This window comes from Corvus hawaiiensis, chromosome 3 (genome assembly GCF_020740725.1).
Source record: "Corvus hawaiiensis isolate bCorHaw1 chromosome 3, bCorHaw1.pri.cur, whole genome shotgun sequence".
Classification (NCBI taxonomy): domain Eukaryota; kingdom Metazoa; phylum Chordata; class Aves; order Passeriformes; family Corvidae; genus Corvus; species Corvus hawaiiensis.
The window spans coordinates 66,555,684-66,577,646 of record NC_063215.1 but is presented as its reverse complement, the minus strand read 5'-3'; the positions used below and the strand labels follow the sequence as shown (position 1 = coordinate 66,577,646).

General features: G+C 42.5%; 2 protein-coding genes across 5 annotated transcripts in view; one reads left to right on the top strand and one right to left on the bottom strand.

Annotated features, from left to right (window-relative positions):
* The window catches only part of MAP3K5 (mitogen-activated protein kinase kinase kinase 5), a 100,108-nt gene extending 87,886 nt beyond the window's left edge, over positions 1-12,222 (bottom strand). For all 3 annotated transcript variants that reach the window (XM_048296083.1, XM_048296085.1, XM_048296086.1), the window contains exon 1: positions 11,817-12,222. In XM_048296083.1, coding sequence (XP_048152040.1) covers positions 11,817-12,222 — 406 coding nt within the window. The remainder of the gene's footprint in view (positions 1-11,816) is intronic.
* A 746-nt stretch (positions 12,223-12,968) lies between these two features.
* PEX7 (peroxisomal biogenesis factor 7) overlaps positions 12,969-21,963 on the top strand; it is a 50,293-nt gene continuing 41,298 nt past the window's right edge. Inside the window, exons 1-2 of one of the 2 annotated variants that reach the window (XM_048296106.1) lie at positions 12,969-13,049; positions 21,290-21,347. In XM_048296106.1, the coding sequence (XP_048152063.1) occupies positions 21,307-21,347 (41 nt within the window). In that variant the 5' untranslated portion in view covers positions 12,969-13,049; positions 21,290-21,306. Of the gene's footprint in view, positions 13,050-19,770; positions 19,950-21,289; positions 21,348-21,963 lie in introns of those variants that run through there. The other variant, XM_048296105.1, reaches the window with a different exon arrangement.

Here is a 21,963-nt window from a genome sequence, read left to right as displayed (position 1 = left end):
GCTGCAGTCCTGCTTTTGGTATGTCCTCTGGAATGCATGCTCAGCTCACAGAACCTACTCAACAGAAGGCTAACCAGAAGGAAGTAAAGGAGTGAGTTAGCAATCAGGCCAGCTCCATGACCTACCTCATCACGTAATTCTCCGAACACTGGTGAAGCACCAGGGAGAAGTGTGTTAGTCTAGCTTCTCATCCACTTAAGCTGCCATGGGACTGCATTTCAAAGGATACAATGTTCTCAACTCTTCCAGCAGCCCTACTTAATGAAAGTAAGTGCACAGAAAAATGGATTTTATGATCTTCCTACCCTACTTAGCACTGCAGCTAGAGTGAGGCAGCAGTATACTCCTAGCAGGAGGACAATTCTTTTTTCTGATATTGATATGCACATTGCAGTAACTGTCATCTTGCTTGTATTTATTTATTGGCATAGAGGATTATTTGAAAATGTGTCATTCAGGCCTTTCAGTGTTAGAAGTCTGAGACAGTTCTACTGCAAAAGTACTTGACATTACTACGGCAGTAGTTCTAAATCATAGAAACATAGAATGGTTCAGGTTGGAAGGGACATAAAAGTTCACCTAATTCCAACCCTGCTGCCTTGGGCAGGGATGCCACTCAATAGATCAGGGTGCTCAGGGCCCATTCAAAGTGGCATTGAACACTTCCAGGGATGGGTCATCCACAACTTTTGGGCAATCTGTTCCAGTGCTTCATCACCTGCTGAGTGAAGAATTTCTTCATAACAGCTACTCTAAACCTGCCCTCTTTCCATCTGAAAACCAGTTTTAACCTTTCAGTTTAAAACCATTCCCCCTTTTCCTGTCACTATCTGTCCATATAAAACTCTCTCTCCCTCCTTTTTATAAAGCTCCTTAAGGTACTTAAAGGCCACAATGAGGTCGCCGTGAAGTCTTCTCCATGTTGAACAACCCCTGCTCTCTGTGTCTGTAAATCAGTATATTCAATTCATAATGAATAAGGAATATATAATTTCTTATGAACTGAATTAAATCTTGAAGACGGACATCTGCCAGTTTGCCACCAGCCACAGCATAAACTGAAATCCACTAAGGTTTGGAATGTCTGCCTACCAGGAAATTTTTCAACTGAAGCTACTGTTAAAGAACTTGAACAGAGAGGATACAGAGACAAGTATCAGGTTGTCAACTAACTGATCATTCAAAGCAGAGACACTTCTGGGATGCTGCACAGAACAGACCAAAATGCAAGCAGTTAAGCAACAAAATGGACTGGAAATTTTCCAGTTCACACCCATTTGGCAGGGCTTGCTGCAAAAACTCTTGCTTTAGTTTAGTCCATTTTCCCAGTGCTTTTATTGCATTTTGGCCTTCTTGCATCAGCTGGAAAAAGGAGATCATGGTTTCCGGTAACAGAATTACCGGCAAGAATCCCCATTTTCTTGTTTCTTTTGTGGAATGCTTTTAGAACACATACATACTTTTAAGACTTTCTCCATTTACCTCAGAATTGTGAAACACACCCAAATGTGTTGAAGTATTTAAACCATGTTAAATCCACTTCGCACTTGAATGGCCTCCACAAGCTTTTGGTGCTATTAAGCCTCAATGAAATAAGTGCATTTGAGTAAATGTTCAATATAAGCTCTTTGAGTGGCTACTAAATCCAGCCTGAGACACTTCTCATCTGTAAACAGAGCATTCTGCAATACACCCCAAGACTGATCCAGCAAAAAATCTGCTAGCACAGCTGGGCTGGGCTGCACCACAGTCTCAGCTCTAGACAGTGCTGCCCATATAGGCTCCAGCCTAAAAGGCTTGTCCAGAACCAAGTATACACCACTAGTTCCCAGCTCTAGCCAAGGCCAAAGGGCTTCCTTCCTCATGCTGAGAGGTTGACAAAGTACTTTCTCTCCAGCTACAGACCTGGGCTCTGCACAGCCATGGGAAGTTCAGACTTCACCACTGGAGGTGGCCTCCTATGGCTGTAATAAGTCAGTGTACTCCCATGCTGCCCTTGGCCTGTGGCAGCAAGTCGAAGAGGGAAAAAACCACCTCTGTTCACTCTGAAGTAGGGGTAGGAAATAATGCCTCAAGAACAGACCAGGATTGGGCACTGCTGCAAGACCCCAGCGCTTCCTCAAAGAGAATAGCATTGGTCTCATCAGGCTGCTCTCATGGCAAAGGTAGGGCCTCTCCTCCCCTCCTTCCTTTAGAATCACATCACTAAAGAACATGCTGCTTCCCTGCTCTACAGGTACCCTTTCAAAAAAAAAAATAAAACCTGCTTTGTATAGCAATAATATAGCCATAGAGGATATTTTGGAAGGGCTATTTTTTTTCTGGCTTGCCCTGCAATGTCTGCCATATGTGTCATATGTGGCACCCTCACTATACACGGAGCTGTTGCTCCTGGTCAATAAATCAGGAAAATTCCCAAAATAATAAAACCACTGAAAGACATAAAAGGAAACTAGAACAACCAAGGTTGTGAGTTACAGTCTCAAAACAAACAAACAAAAAAATCCCTCTTTGAGAATCCCTGTTTCTCTTCTAATTAACATGCAGTCATAAATATAGCTGTGAAAATTGGAGTCTTCACAGTCTTGAAAGGTAAATAATAAACAAATAGTGAATGAATTAATCACGGAACTTTACCTCCACAAGTTTCATCATAATAAGCAAAAGAAAATAGTTTGTGCACAGCAACTTGCATGATTTGCAAGGTCACTGAAAACCCTTGTAAGAGATTACGTATTGAAGGACTCCAAGTATCAAATGAAGTATATTTATTTTTATATGAAGTAATAGTGAAGTTCAGTTCTGCAGAAAACAAACTGAAACTGATCTCAGGGAAACAGAGAACATAAATACACAGGACTTCATCTTATTTACACAAGTAACAATCACTTCTTTTCTACTGAAAGAGATCAGGATGGTGTCACTGAGCTTTTTGCAATTGCACTTGATCTGGGAATGATGACGACATTCAGAACGGACAAAATTCCGCTCCCAAGGAGATTTGGAAGGATTCTCTGTTCTTCACACCAACTGCCTGGCAAAAACTTCTCATTTCCAACTGTGATCTGGAAGACAAGGGTACATTCAAGAGGCAAATGGCTTCTGCCCTTCTCCACAGATGCCACATGTCACTTCCATTGATGGCAAGAGCTGCAAGGAGTGAGTGAAGAGATGATGCAGCACACAATCAAAAACCTGGATTTCACCATCATGCCACATTATTGAAAGCATAACCAGTAGTCAGCATGCATACATTCAGGTTAAAGTCAATCCATTTTCACTCAAATCAGCTATAAGGTTCCTGGAGGAAGGTCAAGAAACCTTATCTGAGATACTGTATTGAAAGGCAGTAATAAACCAATAAACACAAAATTATGGCATACATCTAGTGTGCTTCCCTTCAGAGACATTCTTCTATAGAGAAAAGGCAGTACTATCATGCTTTTAAAAGTATGTGTAGCTGCAAAAAATCATACTGAAGGTGGAGCAGTGGAAGTAGGAGCATTTAATCTTATGGGTGTGCCTCTACGGTGGAGTTAAATGAAGCACTTTGCTACTGTGTCAAGATAAATTTATCCCAAGCAGGAGGGGCCCAACTTCAGAACCATAAATGAATTCCTACGGAGGTACAACTGTACCTTTAATTCTGGTACATCTTTGAGTCTTCCTTGTTCATCCAGGGCTTCCTGTGGTACAGTCAGATGACTTGTGCACACTGCGGATTAGACTTCTGCCAGAAGTTTAACCTGCATCTTCACACTTCACAGACTGCAGGTCTCGGTCTATAAGTCCCTAATAAGCCAGAAAGACTGTTCTGAAAGCAGCATTAAAACTGTATCAGACAGGTATTGTGTGAAGGGCAAGAAGACCACATAAATTCTGCAAGAACTGCAGATAACTCTTCTGTGGAGATATCACTGAAAAACTGTCTTCACCACTGAAAGCACCAGCTGCTTACTCACCCAGAGTGCACTCTCTGCAAGAGACACCCACTGACACAATCAGCAAGCAAGTCCCAGAGCAACTCATTTACTTTATTACAGTAAGGGAGAAATCCAGAGCCAAATTTTTACAAGGGTGTCTAGCTCTTAAATCAAAATATACGTTTCTTGTGGGATTTGAAAGAGCACTGATTCCCACTAGCTTCAAATGATTCAGACTGTGGGAAATCTTTAAGCCCCATACTGCATCTAAACTCATCCCAATGTTTATGAATAAAGGCAGACACGATTTAGAAGAGAATTCAACTCTGGCATGCTGTTGTTAATAGTTGATCAGCAGCTCTTCATAACTGAAATATTATACCTGCATCACTCAAGGCATAAATTTGGTCTCAGAGGAAAAAAGTAATATAAACCAAAAAAGCAGCCTGTGCTTGTATGTCAAGCTCAGCCAGAGGTTCATGTTCTCTTGGAACACAAACAATTACAAACTTCTTACAGAAATCTACCCATCAGTAATTACCGGAAAATCCCCCATTGTCAAAGCAGATTCTTCTGTCATCTGTCACACACACATGTTCTGCTGTATGAGATGACTTTGCTGACTGCTGCAGGTGTTTATCTCATTCTAACAAATGCTGTACTTCTTAGTGTGTCTGTACTGCTGAGTATAAACCCCCAGAGAAGCCATACTGAAGAAGTGGTAGGAGACTACTGTGGACAGTGGATGTTTGGGGACAATCTAAAGCAGGGAGCCCACAAGGAAAGATGTGAATCCCAGCAATAACTTCCATTTTATTAACCACAGACTTGCAAAATCCCTGTCATTATAGAGCCGCTGAGGTTTTTTAATTCCTTTGTGTTTAACTTACAAATAAACTTACAGGTTTTCTATACATGCAAATACAACAACTCCAATAGAGACTGCTCCAAAGGCAGTGGGGAAAAGAGGAACAAGTTTTAAATTATCAGGACCAGAGAATACACTCAAAATTCAGCTGTTCTATACCAAGACAAAAGAAAACAAACTGCCATAAAAATGAAATTTTCACTTGCTTAATTTAGTTTAATTTAAGACATAACAAAGGGTGAAATTACTGAGGACAATGGTGCTAAAGGATGCGTGTAAGGCCTTTTCCACTTTTCACTTGAAACCTTTGGGCTTTAACACAACTTGTTTCAGCTGTTGTCTCTTGCTACATTTACAGTTTTTCGTATTGTGCTTCTTTACTTTGGAAAGATACTAAAAAAAGAAGTCAAATTATTATCATGACTTCAGCAAATTCAAGAGTCATTTCTTTATGACACATCCTGTTCAGAGCTACAGAAATGTAAACTGCAGAAAAATCAAGCTTTCTTCTGCATTACTCAAAAAGCATTCATCTAGCTCCATTCAGCATTTTCTCCAGTGGGGAATATACTTAGATGATGTCTGCTAATACAGATGCCCCACAAGTTTTGCATCTTTACTGTAATTTAAGACAGCCTAATAATTTCATAACCTGCATTCCTCTCACCACTTCAAATATCATGAAGTATTTCTAAACTAGCTCTATCGCCCTGATGCACTTAAAAGAGAAAGTACCATTTCAAAAGCCTAACTTCTAGTAACTTCCAGCAGCTTCTAAATAATCCAACATAAGCCTTCATTTGGACTCTCTAGTTAGCTGTCTCACTGATAGCAGCTCAGTAAATAAACACTGTAAGAGCATACCCTTAAATGTTACTTATGCTACAGACATGGCTGGAAATTCACACCCATGGCAGACTCTGCACAAGCCTCTCAGCCTCTCAGCTGTAGGAGAGACCCCAGGAAGCTCTTTCTGCACAGCAGAGCTACAAACTGCTGTGACAGGCCAGTGACAGAGTCTGAAAGAGAACCAAGGCCTCACAGCCCACATACATGGAGTGGGTGTATCTGCTGCGCTCCTCTACTTCAGACAGAAGCTGATGGAATTATCAGTTTTCCAGTCACCTATTGACAAGTAGCCTAATGAGAGTAGTGCAGTACAATACCAATATTGGAATTTGGTTATAAAAATTTACAGCTGGTCCAGCAATGGAAATATTTGTGAATATGTTGTTTCAAATCCCACAACTTTTTCATAAATTAAGAAGATCTCCACTAGCACTATGAGCACACAAACTTTGTATCAGGACTACAGATTTTTTTCCAGACTCATCATTTTTGTTGTAGATGACATTCAGATGCTTTAGAATTAAATACTCTTCTGGGTTGAAGATGTGCCATGAATTTGGTTTAGGTTTCTAATGCTGATTTCTAAGGAAGTCTGGAATCAATGTACAGAATCAAAAGGAGCTTTATAACCCACCCCACCTAAACATTACAATACGTGCTGTGCATTCCGACACAAAGATTCTGTACTCATAATACTTAGCATCCCTGACATGATTATAGTCATACTCTCAAGACAGACATCAGCTCAACTCTGCACACCATTATTAACCTACTCGGCACCTCTTGCTCCAACTCATCACTTGCATCATATTGCTGCTGAAATACAGAATTTTTCAACATGATTTCCACTGACAGTGGGACTAAACTTTTTATTTTTTTAGTAGTTGTCCTGGACTCTGAAACTGGACAAGAATAATGCATCAGGATAATTTCTCCCGCTACACTAATAAGAACTATAATTTGATTCTCCAGTCATGATGCTATAGAAACAGTAGTGGGGATACAGCAGCGCCTGGGGCATGAGGGGGGTGTCAAAAAGAAGTAAAATAAGATATGGATATAAGTGCTGCATAATCACAGGAAGTATGTGCAGTATTTCAAGTGTTTGACAAAACTCTGTCCGTGAAATTAAAAAATATTAATCAGGAGGCACAGATAAAAAGGTGGTGAAAAACACCTAATTGTTCTGACAGACAATGTGGAATAAAATAAAGCTTGTGATTATTCTCTCTGCTAGTGAATTTTTTTGCTCCTACAAAGATTTAATATGGTAGGACATGTGCTGTTTTTTACCACAGCAAATATATACGCCAACTTCTAGACTCAAGAACATCAGTTTTGAATAGAATATAACCTCATTTGGGTTTAAGAGGGAAGTTTGCATTAGTGTGTCACAATCATGAACTTCAGGAAACTTATATAAAGGCATGAATCCCACTTCAAAAAAAATAGCATCATAGAACTTATCATATTTAGAGGAAGAAACCACAAAAATGCTGTTGAGCCCTGGTACTGTTTTACTGCACTTCTGTGTGCCTGTAAATGTTTCTAAATTGCACAATCCGCAAATGTCCTGTAGAATCTGCAGAAACAACTTAGGTGTAGAGCATCTTTGAAGTAAAGTTCACCTTCACACAAGTGACTGTACTAGTTCTCTGAACTTTTTGTCATTTTTGATACCAAGAGTCTTCCCAAGAACATAGCACACTACGTTTCCAAGCCCAGCAAGCCAACACTGCCAATCTCAAGCCCAAGCCTGCATGAATTCTGAGAGCAATAATGCTGAATTCCAGAAATGAAGATAAGATATTAAACCTATTTTATCATCTCTTATTTGATGAACTGTATTTTAGTTGATCATTGCTGTTCTGGAGAATTATCTCAATAGCCTGACACAACAGTGTTAGTAGAAAATGCTATCTATCCTAAGGGCCATTGACGGATGAAACTTGAGCATAAGAAGCTTATGAAATTGAAATTCCACATTATAAGGTAACTTGAAAGTTAGAAGGACAGTTTTATATGAAAAGCACATCAGTCAAGCTGTTTAGCATGAGAACCAACCTAAAACAAGTGACTGCACAGATTAGAAAACCCATATCCGCCTCAGTCCCTGTGTGATCTTTATCTTCCACCAGTCCCTCTGAGACTGTATTTAAAAGTCAGAATGCCCAATACTGTGCATCTAGCAAATTACCGTACAAATCCCTGCTTAATTCTAAAAACATGTGTGAAGAAATTACCTTGACTTAGAGCACCTCCCTCCCATGAAGAGCTGACTCAGATTGCTGATTCATGCGACTTTTTTTCCTTTTACCATACTTTTACCTGTTTTGTTTTTCTCAAACACTTTGTTCAGCCAGTCCTTGATGCACTTATGTAACACAAAGTGACTGTGTAAAAATCTGCTCAGAAACAAAATCATTCTAATTTCAATTGCCAAAAAAAGATAGGGAAAAAAAATAAAAAAGAGGAAGAATGCTTACCTAAGCCAAGCAAACTCTAAGTACTTTACACTCATTTATGGCTGTTTCCAAAAGAAACTGAGCAATTAAAGAAAAATAAAGAAGATATGCAGATCTGGTCATTAAAATTTAGAGAAAATTCCATTTAATTGCAAAATCAATGGTTTCAGTGACTTTTAAAATACCATGATTACCTACTGCACTGTAGAATGGTGTCTCAGATACATCTTGGCATACTAAAATATTCCTATTAAAATATTTCTGAAGTATTTCGAAATTAAGTTGAATTTAAGAGATACCTGTAATTCACCCGCACAAGCTTAAAATTACTTTTAGGAGTAATTTTAAAAATTTAAAAAATTTTTTTTATTAAAATTTAAATTTTAAAAAAAAAATTTAAAAATTTAAAAAAAAGGAGAAAGAAAGACAGAAAGACAGAAAGAAAGAAAGAAAGAAAGACTCTCACTGTACTCTCTTTACAAAGGAAAAGAGTCCTTAAGACAGCTGATCAAATCCAGATACATCAAGTTTTGCAAGAAATTGAACTACATTTTCCTCTCCTTACCTTCCTCTTTAAGTAGAGGAAAATGTGATAAATACTGAAATCTCTATTTTTGTCAGACACTTCTACAGTTTTCAGGGCTCACTTGACACTTGCTTCTCAAGAAATAAATTTTTTTGCTGAAATCAAGTGGAGTTTAAGCCATGCAATCAGAAATGCTAGACTAGGCTCATTCTTAATATTTGGTGCATGCATGGTTCCATTATACATGGCTGGCACCTACTCACTAAATATGCACTGCTAATTATGTCTCAGCATTTAAGGGCCATAGTTGACTGCAGCTGGCAGAAGGAGGATTATTAGTAGGCTAATCTACATTTAGAGCGGATGATGAGTATTTTCATCTAAGATATTTTACTTAATACTCCTTCAGGTTCTCTTTGAAGCAGTGAAAGGCATGAAGCAAACATGCATCAGAAATCACCAAGACTTCAGATTATGTTATACATAGCAAAAATTAAGATATTTAAAAGGGAAGCCTTAAAGATGTACAGCTATATTATACTGTAGGTCTATCCCTGTAAATCACAGTTAATTTACATGCATTACGAGAGGTTTTGTTTTGTTTCGTTTTGTTTCATACAAACACAGTTATAAGTTTGATTTTCCCAACCTTCATGAAATCACCTTATTCTTGTAACTTAGCTGGCCTTTACAACGAATCCAGGAAGACTTCATACCCTGAATATGACCAGTTAACTGTCACGTAATTTCACTGCTGCATTTTTATTTCATATTTAGTCATGCTGTGCTATTTTCATACACTATTCTTTCTAAATAACATAGTGTGCAGATATTCTTTATGGTATTACTAATATCACATTTGACCACTGAAAGCACACAGCAGAAGAGGACAAGAAGGATAAGAGAGCAGGAGTTTAGGTCACCTACAAATATTCTGTCCCACCACCCTGTTAAAGCAGTTAAAAAAAAAAAAAAGATCTGTGCAATAGCTACACCCTCCATGGCTGTTTTGGTTTTGTTCCCTACACTGTTCCTCATTTGTGTTTTTCTACTACACAGCTTCTACTCTTTAATGTTGCTCCTAATCTGAGAGAGATTTTTTCACTACTTTTAAGTTTCTGGAGAACAAATAACTCTTAAAAATAGAGAGAGTGTAGAAAGTGCAACAGGGATAAAGAAACAAGTATGAAAATCCACAGATCCCTCTAGACCTAAGACCAGCAGCATAACGCAGGTTTTGGGATTGCAGCTGGTTTATCACTGGTCAGCTCAGGCAGTACAGAGTATATGTGGAGCAGACACAAACTTCTACATCTAAGTGTCTTCAGTCCAGGCACTGGAGGTGATCAGCTCTCCTAGTTCTTTACAGGTTTATGGACTTTGCTACTAAAGCAGAATGACAAAGTATTTTTTCTGGTTTGTAACACTTCCACTAAATTCCAGCCAAACAGGATGAAAGAAAAAGTAATGTTTTCACATTTACAGTTTGCTGAAAAGCCATTGAAATAAGCAAATTATATTACATAAGCGTGCAGTTATGTAGCACTATATGCCAGACGCCTACTGCCAGAATTAAAAGGGGCCCACTTCAAGTCAAATCTCCCATTACAAGAAAAGCGTCCGTGAACTATCAAGACCCCGCCTACTGAACAGCTCAGAGTCTAAAAATTAACCAGTGTAAGAGGCACTGAAACATCAGGGATAATTCAGCTTTGTGAGCCTCACTACGCGACAGCTTCCACGACAGAACCAAAAGAGACCCTCAGGTTTCACCTGCCCTGGAATGAAGAGACATCAGAATGCTTGAAATCTCTGAGCTGAATGCAGAGAATGTAAGTCTCTGTTCATTATAGAATGCAAGAGTTTCATTCTATAATGAAACTCTATGGCCTTCCTATTTCCACCTGTGAGGACAGCTCCTCTGACTTCTCTGAATTGTTACTTCTAAGGACAGGGCTCTGCATGGGGCAGAAGGAATAAGCTGTGAGTACACGCTTCACAATTGCCCTCCTCACTGAACTGAAAGCAGCAGTCCATGAGGCAAAGCTTGCAAAGTTTCAAAGAGGTGACAGCATATGCATGCCTGTGCTGAAGAGTCTTTTGTGAGAACTGGTTACAATACTGCCAGGAGGTTTTTGTTTGTTTGTTTTTGTGTTCGGGGGTTTTTTTCCCTTTTTCTTCACCCCTCCCCAGGAGAGGAGGAAATTACAGTATCTGACAAAACTTGCTAAATGCTTATTTTTAGCATGTATTTCATATACACCAAAGCCACATCACACAATAAGCTTAAAATTGCAGGTCAGGTCAATTTCCTGCTTCTGATTTTTTTAAAGCAAAAAGTCATTAATTCAGTACTATAACCTTAGTTGTATGAAGTCTTTGAAAATATAGCAAGCAGGGGTATTTTTTATTCTACATTCATGCCATATATCTGTCAGTAAGATAAATAGGTGGGGGAAATTTTTAGTTATTATTTTTACAAACGAGGCCAAGTACATCATAGCACAGAACGTCAAGCCACCACACCTTCAACTGAGGGTGCTGTACTTTTATCGCCCTGCAGCTGGTAAACTGGGGTGAGAGGATGCAGCCCTGGGTACTCTCGCCAAATAAACTAGATCAGTGTGCGCAGCTCTTTGTTCCAGTGCATCCATCGTATATATTTATGCAACCAGTATCAAAAGCACAAACACATGGAGCGTCCCAGATATTGTGTCAGCACTAAGAAATTGTCCAGCCACACGTCTGGTGTCAAATCTCCTTTTCAAAGCTCCCGTGGCCTGGCAGTTCCTGCCTGTTTCAGCCTGCACTCATCGTACTAGTACCAATTTGCGTCCCTGCACTCTGTTAGGACACCGAGAGAAAATAGCCAGGGCACGTTTAACCCGCTGGTAGCACAGCTGATTCACAGCACGCTTGCTGACATAAGAGTTTCTTCTCCATTAGCCCGGGAGACAAAAGCGGGCTCTGGCGCACTTTTGCCTCCCCACGTACCCGCCGTGGCCACCCGGGGGATGTCACTGCAGCCGGGAGCCGCGGGGGCACCGGCGGCTCAGCCCCCGGAGGGGTCGGCGGCCGGAGCTGCTCTCGCCGCCCCGCGGTGAACCCGGGGCGGTGACGGCGAGCCCGGGTCGAGCGGGTCCCGCGGCGGCGATGATCAGCCCCGGCCGGGCAGCCCCTCTCACCTGCGTTGTAGAAGCGGTCCAACACCGCCGTCTCGCCGAAGTCCAGCTTGCCGAAGTGCAGGGTCTCCAGCGCGGCCCCCACCGCCTCGCACGCCTCCCGCAGGCTCTGCAGGGCGCCGCTCTCCGCCGCCAGCAGCGGCCCCTGGCTGGCCTCGTTGATCACGTAGGTGACCGCGGTCCGCCGGCCGCCACCCTTGGCCCGCGCGGCGCTGCTCGGGCAGGCGGCGGCGGCGGCGTCCTCAGCCCAGAGAGCGGCGGGCGGCGGCGCAGCCAAGTCGGGCGGGAGGCTGCGGGCGCCGGTCTCGGCCCCAGGCGCTCGCCTGCCAAGCACCTCCTCGCAGGGGGTCCCGCCGCCGGGCGGGCCGGGCACAGGCAGGCTGACGATCCCCTCGCTGCTGTCGCTCATCCCGGTGGCGAAGGAGCAGCCCCGGGCTCTGTTGCGCTGGCCGGGGTTAGGCGGATGCCATAGTGCGCCGCCCGCCCCGGAGCGGTCCCGCTGAGCTGCTGGAGGGGAGAGGCGGCCGGGCTGAAGCGAGGAACTCCCACTCGGGCTCTAGCGAAAGCTGACGGAGACAGGGAGGCGAGCACAGCCTCCCTCCGTGCCTGCCGCCGGCACCATGACGCGCCGATCCCGTCTCCCCCGCACCTGCAGGGACTACCCGGCGCGCCGACCCCCGGCAGCCCGGCCTCCTTCTCCTGCCACCCCCGACAACCCGCTCTTCCTTCGGCCGCTTCGCTCCTTGGGCGAAATTCCTCGGCCGCGCGGAGGAACCACTTGTGGGATCGCTCTCCGGAACCCCAGCTCCAGCCGAACGACAGCTGCGGAGCCACTGGCAGCGCGGGCTGGGCCGGCCCCAGCACCGGGCGCCTCCTCCGGCCCCGCCTCCGGGCAGAAAGAACCTTTTCCGCCCCCCTGCTCGGCGTTCCGGCCGTGTCCCGAGTGGGAGCTCTCGAGGAAGAGGAGTCACGTCGTGTCCTCACGGGCTTGTCAGCCTGGAAGGGTACCACTCCCCTTGGGAAGTCCCGGCCGCGGTGCCCCGGGAGGGGACGGCGGTATCGGCTGTTGGAGAGGACCGAGGGCGGCCCTTCCCTGCCGTCTCCTGCGGGGCTTTGCTTTGTAATGTCCTCCCCCCTAACACGAGCCCACGGTCGCGTTTCAAATCTGTGGGGTCAGGCTGCGCCTCTCCGCCGCTGAAACGACGGGGGCCCTGCCTCGCCCCGGAGCCTTCAGAGGTACTTGGGGCTCACCTGAAGGAGCCTGTGTTTGCAAAAAGCCAAGTCCTGTGCTCTGAACCTAATCCTGCTAAAGGGACTTTTATCATTTACTGCTTTTCTTGTTTGTTTTTAATGGCACAGGTATTCTAACTAGCGTGTCAGGAGTAAATGCTTTGAGTGTTTGCAGTGAGTTGAGAGCAGTGTCAGGACTGAGTAATCATTTGCCTTCTACTATTATCCGCCGCCTAAACCTGCCTCGCTCTGTGTTCCCGAGCAGCTTCAAGTTCACTGAAGGGTTTATGGCTCCTTTAAACAGGATCAGCCTCATGCTTCGCAAGTGCTGCACTCGAAAACTGGAAAACTACCCCGTATGTTGATTAAATATTACGGTTTCTTGCATTCACCTACAATTTACTTGTCAAGAATAGTTGAAATCTTGATAATTACCAAAAATATTACTTCACAGAGAAGGAAACTAGTGGGATATAGCCAAAAGCTATGCTAACTTTTTATGGTATAGTACCCAGCAGAGGAAGAGATCCTTTTTGGCATTTGAAATAATACATCATATGAAGACAAGTTGCCCCAAAATTTCAGATTATTTGCAGCCCAAGAATGACTCTGTGGGGAATTCAAAATGGATTTGAAAAGAAAATCATGTTGAGACTACTGCAGTCTGGTTTTGGATATAAATACTGTGAAAGTTCGTGATTTATCAAATGTTGGGGGTTTTTTTTGGGGGGGGGGGCTTCTATTAAACAGGTAGCAGAGAGAAGGAAAAATAGCACTTACTAGCTTTGTTTATATATCAATAGGTCCCATCCTTTTAAAACTGATGTTAAGACTAATCCACTTGTTGGCACAAAGCCTCCTCCTGTATCATTGTTTTCCATTACTTCTGTAGACAGAGGATCAATTCCAGAATAATTAGAAAAATTAGTCACTGCAGTAGCTTCAGTAGCTCTGTTTGCTTTTGCATTGAGCAGTCCCCTTTTCCAACAAGATATGCCTGGCATTTGCTTCTGCTGATAAGAAATCAGTAAATGGGGTGGGAAGATGACAAGCAAACTAAAGACTAATTTGCAGGGAAAAGTTAATATTTGCTCATCTGCCAGATACAGTAGGTTATTGTTTCTTGCTATAGTCTGAATGGCAAAGTGTTTTTCTAAATTACGGTGTTTTCCACAAAAATGCAGAATTGGTGTTAATCCATTCAGCATTGCAGTTACATCACCTTACAGGAAGCAAGAACAATATGTCTCTGTTGTTCTCGAGAACAGCCCATGTTTGTCAAGTGCAGAAGGAAGTCACGGACTGAAAGGAGACGGAAGAAGCATGCTATTCCACTTAGCTTTACTGACTTGTGAGGTTTGCTTCATTGTTAGCACCATGTCTATTCCAAATACAAGTTAGTTTTTCTACTGATTTGGCTGTGAGTGAGGTTGAGCGCTAAACTGGGAAAAAAATCAAAATACTGTTGAGTAACAAATACAAATTGCTGATGCTTTTATAAAGTGAAAATATATCTTTTACTCTGTTAGCTCTCTGAAGCAAACAATCAGGCATTTAGGAGCTCTTCTGTTTTCATGTTTGATTAGGAGATAATTCCAAGGATTTTTTAAAAACTGAAACAACACCCCATTTGTTATCAGAAGTACTCTTACCTTGTTCACTTGTTTCTCAAGGGCTTTGAAATTAACATCTTTAACACCAGATGGTTTGTATATAATCACGGTTCAGTACCATCCTGTTCCAGCTCTGTTTTTTTCAGAGACAAAACAGACTAAAACTTGGAACAAGCAGTTGGCTGTAGACTTGTTGAAATAATGACCCTCTCTTTTTTATGTATTTCTACAGCTATAAATCATTTGCCTCTGGTTTTAACCATAATTATAATTTTAACATCCAAGAGTTTGCCAACTTTGTTAGTTGCAAATATAAATGCAACTTTTGATGAGTTACAAACAGCACGTGACAAATGCCACAGGCTTGATTTAGCTGGTCCAACCAAAAAACACAACTCAATGTATCCTGATTTATAGATATTAAATTTAAAACATAACTCTGTCCAATTTATATTTTTCATGTATTGTGGCCATCCATGTCCAGTAGAGGGAGAAAAATTATTTTAGACTAATACGCATTTTGAATTTTGTTTATAGTAATGTGGAGGGAATTCATAGAATAAGCTGAAATCTATCTCCACAAATGCTGGGTTTAAAATGGATGTGAAATTTCGCTCATCATTTAAGGCCCTCTTATTTAACTACAGGATAATATATAGGAGTGAGAGATGGGAGATTCACTGTAAATTCTTCACTGATAAACAGGAAAAAGAGGTCTTCAAGAGTCCAGCATGCTTCAATTATGAGTGTTTAAAAAAACTCAAAAGAATTTAAAGAAACTTGGAGATACAAAAATTTGAATGAGATATTAAAAGTTCATAGTGCGATTTTTGTAACCTTTAGGCCAGAACTGTCACAAGCAGTAGAAATAGTTAAACTGAAATAAAAACCGTTGTTTCTAAAAGCTATCCTTAAAAGTTAGACTAAGTGTATCACTCTATCACTATGAGAAGTAGCTTTAAGTTCAATAGGGAGAAGGCAGTATTTTGAGGCAGCCAGCTGCCAATCTTTGAGAAAAGATACATTTATGAACACACTGAACATTTAAAACAATATTTAAGTAGAAGGAGGGAGGTAAATAGAGACTGGTGGCCATTGTGTAGGGATGCAGCTGATCATGGAACAATAATAACATGGGGAATCTGCTTACCAAATTACAGCAAAACCAGACTGAACAATGTGGGTACATCATCAGGGATGGGTATTTTACCAGTCAGGACCATTGTTGTAGCCCTTTTCTTGTGAGCATGGTAAAGATTTTGTGTTGTTCTTGCTTCATACTCTCTTCCCCCATAATTCTTACATTTTTTTCTAAATCTCCATGTCTAAATTTTCCTTTGCTCCAGTGTCTTTCTCTCCTCTTGCTTCTTTTGTTCTTTTAAACCTCCAGAAAAGCCTCCATGCTAACAACCTCTTCCTTCCAAATGCCATAACCCTCAGTTTCTCCGTATGAGGGGGGCCTTTTCCCTTTGCATTCATTCCTGCAACCCCCTTGGTTACTTTTATTTGTTTATTTTCAATGTTGCCAGTTTTTCAATCTTATATGAACCCTGAGATTCTAAATGATTTTTCTAAAGCTGCAACACATTCAGCTTTATGATGATATGGGGATTTCAGCTGGAAACATCTTTATGTTTCTTTAAGTTAATAAACATTCACTTGTAGAAGAAAATCTTGATGGCATGGAGCCTAGTGAATGGTTTAATAGTTAAAAGACAGACAAAAATTAACTGCAGTCCTTGAATGTTTTCAGTGTTTTAAGCTACCTGCCCTTGCACATGAGGAAATAGCTCACATTCTACTTTCTCTGGTAGAAAAGATCTTTTTATAAGTTGTTCAAACACTTGGACTTGAGCCTTTCTGATTACTGTTTCTGCTGACCAGCAAGGGTTTTGGAAGGATTTATGCATACAGCAGCGATGGTTGCCAGCTCAACTCACACCTAAGCTAGCTGTCAGCTAGCAAGCGGAGGAAATGAGGGACATGTGTTTCTAATAGAGCAGAGCCCTTGGGACTGAAAGGGTGGAGATACTGCAGTAAGCATCTCAACCACTCATTCTAATGCTAACGAGGGGTATGGCTTCGAGCTGAGCGTAGAGAAGTCACAGCTGCATAAAGATAGCCTAAAACTACATACTAAGCAACTTTCCCTTTTTTTATTGAAATTAGGTTGTGTTAGGAAAACAGCAATATCAGTGTAGTTAGGGATTTTTTTCCTTCAACTGAAGGCTCTTGTTTTTTGCATGGAACGTGGCTGCCATCTACTGATTCATGTTGGATCCGTCTGTTCGGAAGAATCCGTTTGGATTCTTCTGCACTGGTGATGCCACACCTCGAGTCCTGTGCCCAGTTGTGGGCCTCTCAATTCAGGACAGACATTGAGGTGCTGGAGCAAGTCCAGAGAAAGACAACAAAGGTGGTGAAGGGTCTGGAGCACAAGTCTGAAGAGGAGTGGCTGAAGGAGCTGGGCGTGTTCAGCCTGGAGATGAGGAGGCTCAGGGGAGACCTTATCGATCTCCACAACGCCTTGGAAGGAGGGTGTAGGCAGGTATTAAAAAAAACAATTGCCCTAGGGTATATTACCGTGTCCCGCAGCCGTAAGGAGGAGGAGAGAAGATCCAGCAGGCAGGAATTGTGCAGCAAGATTGATTTATTTAATTATTTTACAAACTCTTTCATAGACTTTTTTCATCATAGTCTAATTGGACAAAGGATCAGCCACCCCTTGCGAGTGACTGGCTAAAATCCTAAAACATCCATTGTCAAAATATTTTTCTACTATACTATAAACAAGACTTTTCAAGGCCGCAGGTGTTTCATTGTTTACATAACTCTGCTACTTCTTCTGTGAGAGAGAAAAGTCTCTAGCGGGCTTAGAAAATAGCAAGAAAATCCTTGCTAGCAGCATTTTTGTATCCACAGGCAGGTGGGGGTCGGCCTCTTCTCCCAGGCAGCTATTGACAGAATGAGAGGAAATGGCCTCAGGCTGAGCCAGGGGAGGTTTAGGTTGGACATTAGGAGGAATTTCTTCACAGAAAGGGTGATTAGACATTGGAATGGGCTGCCTGAGGAGGTGGTGGCATCACTGTCCCTGGAGGTTAAGGAAAGACTGGACGTGGCACTGAGTGCCATGGTTTAGTTGACATGATGGTGTTCAGTCAGAGGTTGGACTCGGTGATCTCCGAGGTCTTTTCCAACTTAATCAATTCTGTGATTCTGTGATTTGGTGTTAGCTGGAAGGAGCTGGCTGGTAGACCATCTGGTTTCAATAGCTGCATATAAAATGTTGGTATGGTTGGTGGTCCTTCATGTTTCTTGAATTTATTCAGCTGCCCAGAAGCTGAGAAGGAAATAGAGTCATGTTTAGCAACTTCATTTGTTGGGCCCTTCTCTCTTTGCCTGTAAAATAGCTTTTGTTTCTTTTGTTGTTATTCTACCTCAAAACCATCCTACTCAAATACTTCCACTGCCTGTATTATTTTGCTTTCTACTTCCATGGATCTTTAAAACCTGAATTCTCAAGTTTGTCTGTGAAAAAAATATTTGGGAACTAGTCCTTCTCTCAGGACTTCCTTGTAACCTTTTATCCAATTCGTGATCTTTATGTCTATGAAAATTCTTTTAATCGTGTCTTTACAAAACAGCTGGGCAGCTGATAAGAACTGGTTCCTGTTTGCATAACCTCTTTGCAGAATTTCACTCGTTAAGAAAGATCAACCAGCTTGGAAAAAAATGCACTTGATGAAACCTTTCCAATTCAGTGATAAATTGTCCATAGAGTAACTGGACTTTACACCATCAAGCACCTGACTCCCTAACACCTCTCAAATGGCAGTGTCCAAACTTACTTACTGTACTACTGTGGTGGACTTTCAAGCATTGTTACTGACATCCCAGTCACAAAGGGCAGTTACTTTAAAAACACTTGCTCAGAAAACTGTCTTGTAACTTGCATTTTGAAGAGATAAATTGATGTTAAAAGATTCCACAGAAGCTAACAGTGGTTGAATTTGGCCTGGAGCAGCCAATTCTGTGAGGTATTTCTTTGCCCCGGGGTTAAAAAATCTGATCTTGTTTGATGTCAATAAATGAAGCCCATAAATTTCCAGTTATGAGGCTTTAGGAACTGCTGTGATAATCCAGAGACTACATTAAACTGAGATTCACTTGCATTGAACTGATTTTATTCTAAAATCCTGGAGGCTATCTGATAAACACATTTGTTTTCATTTTTATTACAAGATCAAAGAATGAGTAGAACTGCCTAATTCTGCATCTGAGTGCCAGGTTAAGCAAATGGACATTTTTGTGGCTTTACAATGGATTTTGCAGTCAAGGTTTAGTTTTAAATATACGGCCAGGTAGCAGGAATACGTAACCATGGTCCAAGTTCCATGAGGTAACTGGAATTAAACAATCTAACTTGCCTTTGCTGTAACTTCTGAAAGTGTAAAATGATACTTTTGCATTTTTATCTTTTAATACATAGATGGGTCATTGTGACTAATTAGGGTGGTCTGTGTCCAACTGGAATAATCTCAGTGTCTGTATTTTAAGGGACGTAGACATAGACAGATGTAGGATATAATATGGCAAAAGCTGCAGCTGCTGCTCTGCTATTAATTTTCTAAGACTGAACACCCCCTCCCCACCTCCTCCTTTCAAACGCAAAATTCTCACTGACTTAAACAGAAGTTCTCACAGGTGTAAGAAGTTTATTCATAAAAGGACTTCCATAAAGCACAACTGCATAATGAGAAGAATGATAAAATATGCTGATCTAATCAAGAAATTAGGAGAATGAAAAGCTTAGAAGGTATTTTTAAAAGGAAAAATGAGAGCTAACATACAGACTTATGATTGAAACATCTCATGTATTCAAGCTGATGCACACACACCGAGCTGATCTATGTCCTACGTGGCGTATAAAAGAGCAGATTGTCTCCGAAATTTGGAAGTGATTCTTTCTGCGCAAGGAGGCGATTTTGCGGGCTCGTGTATCCCGAGCCGCCGCTCCGGCAGCGCCCTGGGCCGCCCCCTGCCATCGCCAAAGATGGCGGTGGTGGCGCCGCGGCTCCGGCACCGCCCGGCGGGCGGGCGCTTCCGCCGGGGCCGGGGGCGCGGCGGCTCCTCCGCGGCTCCTCCGCGTTTCGGCGGAGGCCCGGGGCCATGGGCACAACGGCGGGCGCGGGGGCCCTGCGGCTGCCCGGGCTGCATGGGTACGCCGTGGAGTTCTCGCCATACTGCCCGGGGCGCGTGGCCTGCGCCGCCGCGCAGTACTACGGCATGGCAGGTGCGGGGGGCGGCGCGGCGGGGGTGACCGGGAACGTGGCTCCTCACGGGAGGAGGAGGAAGAGGCTGGAGACGTGGGTGTGCGGAAGGACAGACGGTGTCTGCCAAAGCATTTGGGGACGACTTTCCTTTCCGCTGCGGTTGTTTTGCTGTGCGACAGCGCCTGTGCCCCGCGGCCGGGCCGGGGCTGGCGCGGGAGCTGCACAGCCCTGCACAGCCCGCCGGGATCTGCCTCTCGCCGAGTACCAACCCGCTGCTGCTGTGGCGCTTCTCACGACGCTCTCACGGAGGAGCGCTCGTTTGATAGGGTCGAGAATAAATATGGTAGTAAAGACATGCACAGAGTGAATAAAATGTCTGAAAATAACTTTCTCCGGTGACAGGACCCGAGGGAATGGCCTGAAGTTGTGTCAGGGGAGGTTTAGGTTGGATATTAGGGAAGGGTTCTTCCCCCAGAGGGTGGTTGGGCACTGGAACAGGCTCCCCAGGGAAGTGGTCACAGCACCAAACCTGACAGAGTCCAAGAAGTGTTTGGACGATGCTCTCGGACACGGGGTGTGACTCTTGGGGATGGTGCTGTGCAGGCCCGGGAGTTGGACTCGATCCTGATGGACCCTTCCCAGCTCAGCGGATTCTGTGATTCTGTGGCTTCAGCTGTTTTTGTCTCAGTCCCTGAGTGTCCAGGCAGGCCCTGGTGACCCTGTGGTCTCTTGAAAGAGCCAAGCTGAGTGTTTCTCAATACTGGCACCTTTTTCATTTCCAGTGGGAATATTGCTCTCCAGAACAATTTTTAAAAAAAAGTCTAAGTGTAGAATTACTTCAACAATATCTCAGTCAGATGAGAAAGCAGAATCCATGTGTGTTTTATCAGAACTGAATTATTTGTTTAGTTTCTGGTGAGCTGTGTTTGTATTACTATATTCAGGAAGGGGTGGGGGGGAGAGGAAGTATTCTGTCTGCTGTGTTATCAAAAAGACAAAAGGGAATCCCGTATTGGTATGTCTGTCATGTGAGGCCCATGGGGAAAATGCACTTTTATGCTTTGTAAGCAAGTCTTTTTCAACCTTACCTACAGATATACTAGAGAAAAAAAAAAACAAACCAAAAAAAAAAAAAAAAAAAAAAACCAAACCCGAATCAAACCAGAACCATCTGATGTAAATGAATTACTGTTTTAGAGAATATGAGACCACAAGATGTTTAATTATGCAAGTAATTGTTTGGCCTCTTAAAGTTCAGGTACCCTTTGTGTTTGCACACTGAAGCTACTAGAGAACCACCCCAGATTCCTTTGGCATCGGGGAACTAGTTGTGATGTTTTGTTTCATTTTGCTGGTTTAGGTTGTGGAACTCTGGCGATGCTGGAACAAAACGAAGCTGGGATTGTTCTGCTCAGGAGGTAATATAGGTTTGTATTTATTTTTGTAAGAGAAAAATTTACTGTGTACTTGTGAGTACAAGGCACAACTAATATTTTGGGTTATTGTTAGGGATATAAAGTATTTTTTCTATGCTGAAGTAGCTACTGATACAGGTCTTTGTATTTACATATAAATTAATGTATTTGTATTCACATACAATACAAAAGATATGTTTACATTGCATTGATTTTGTTATGGTAAGTCATCTGGCTTGCAACATTTCCATAGTGTAAACCATTTTATAGAAAGCTGACAATGTGAATTAAGAGCAGCTTCTCTGCTCTAGCTTGAAATTATAAGTTCTAGCTTTTTAGGAACAGTGACACGTAGATTTATGCCCTTATGATTGACTTATACTGAAAATAGTGCAGGAAGCTACATCAAGCTGTGGAGGTCCTTCCTAGGAGATACAGTTTTCTAACGGCTTGAGTGGAGTTTGATTTTGTTGTGGATGGAAGGAGGAGAAAGGTTAGAAAGGTGGGGGATTAATACTTGACTGTTATTAACTTAAAATGTTTTAAGGAAAGTCTTGAAACAATGATTGTTTAGATTAAGGCGGCGGACATAGAAATGGTTAAAAAATAATTAATCATA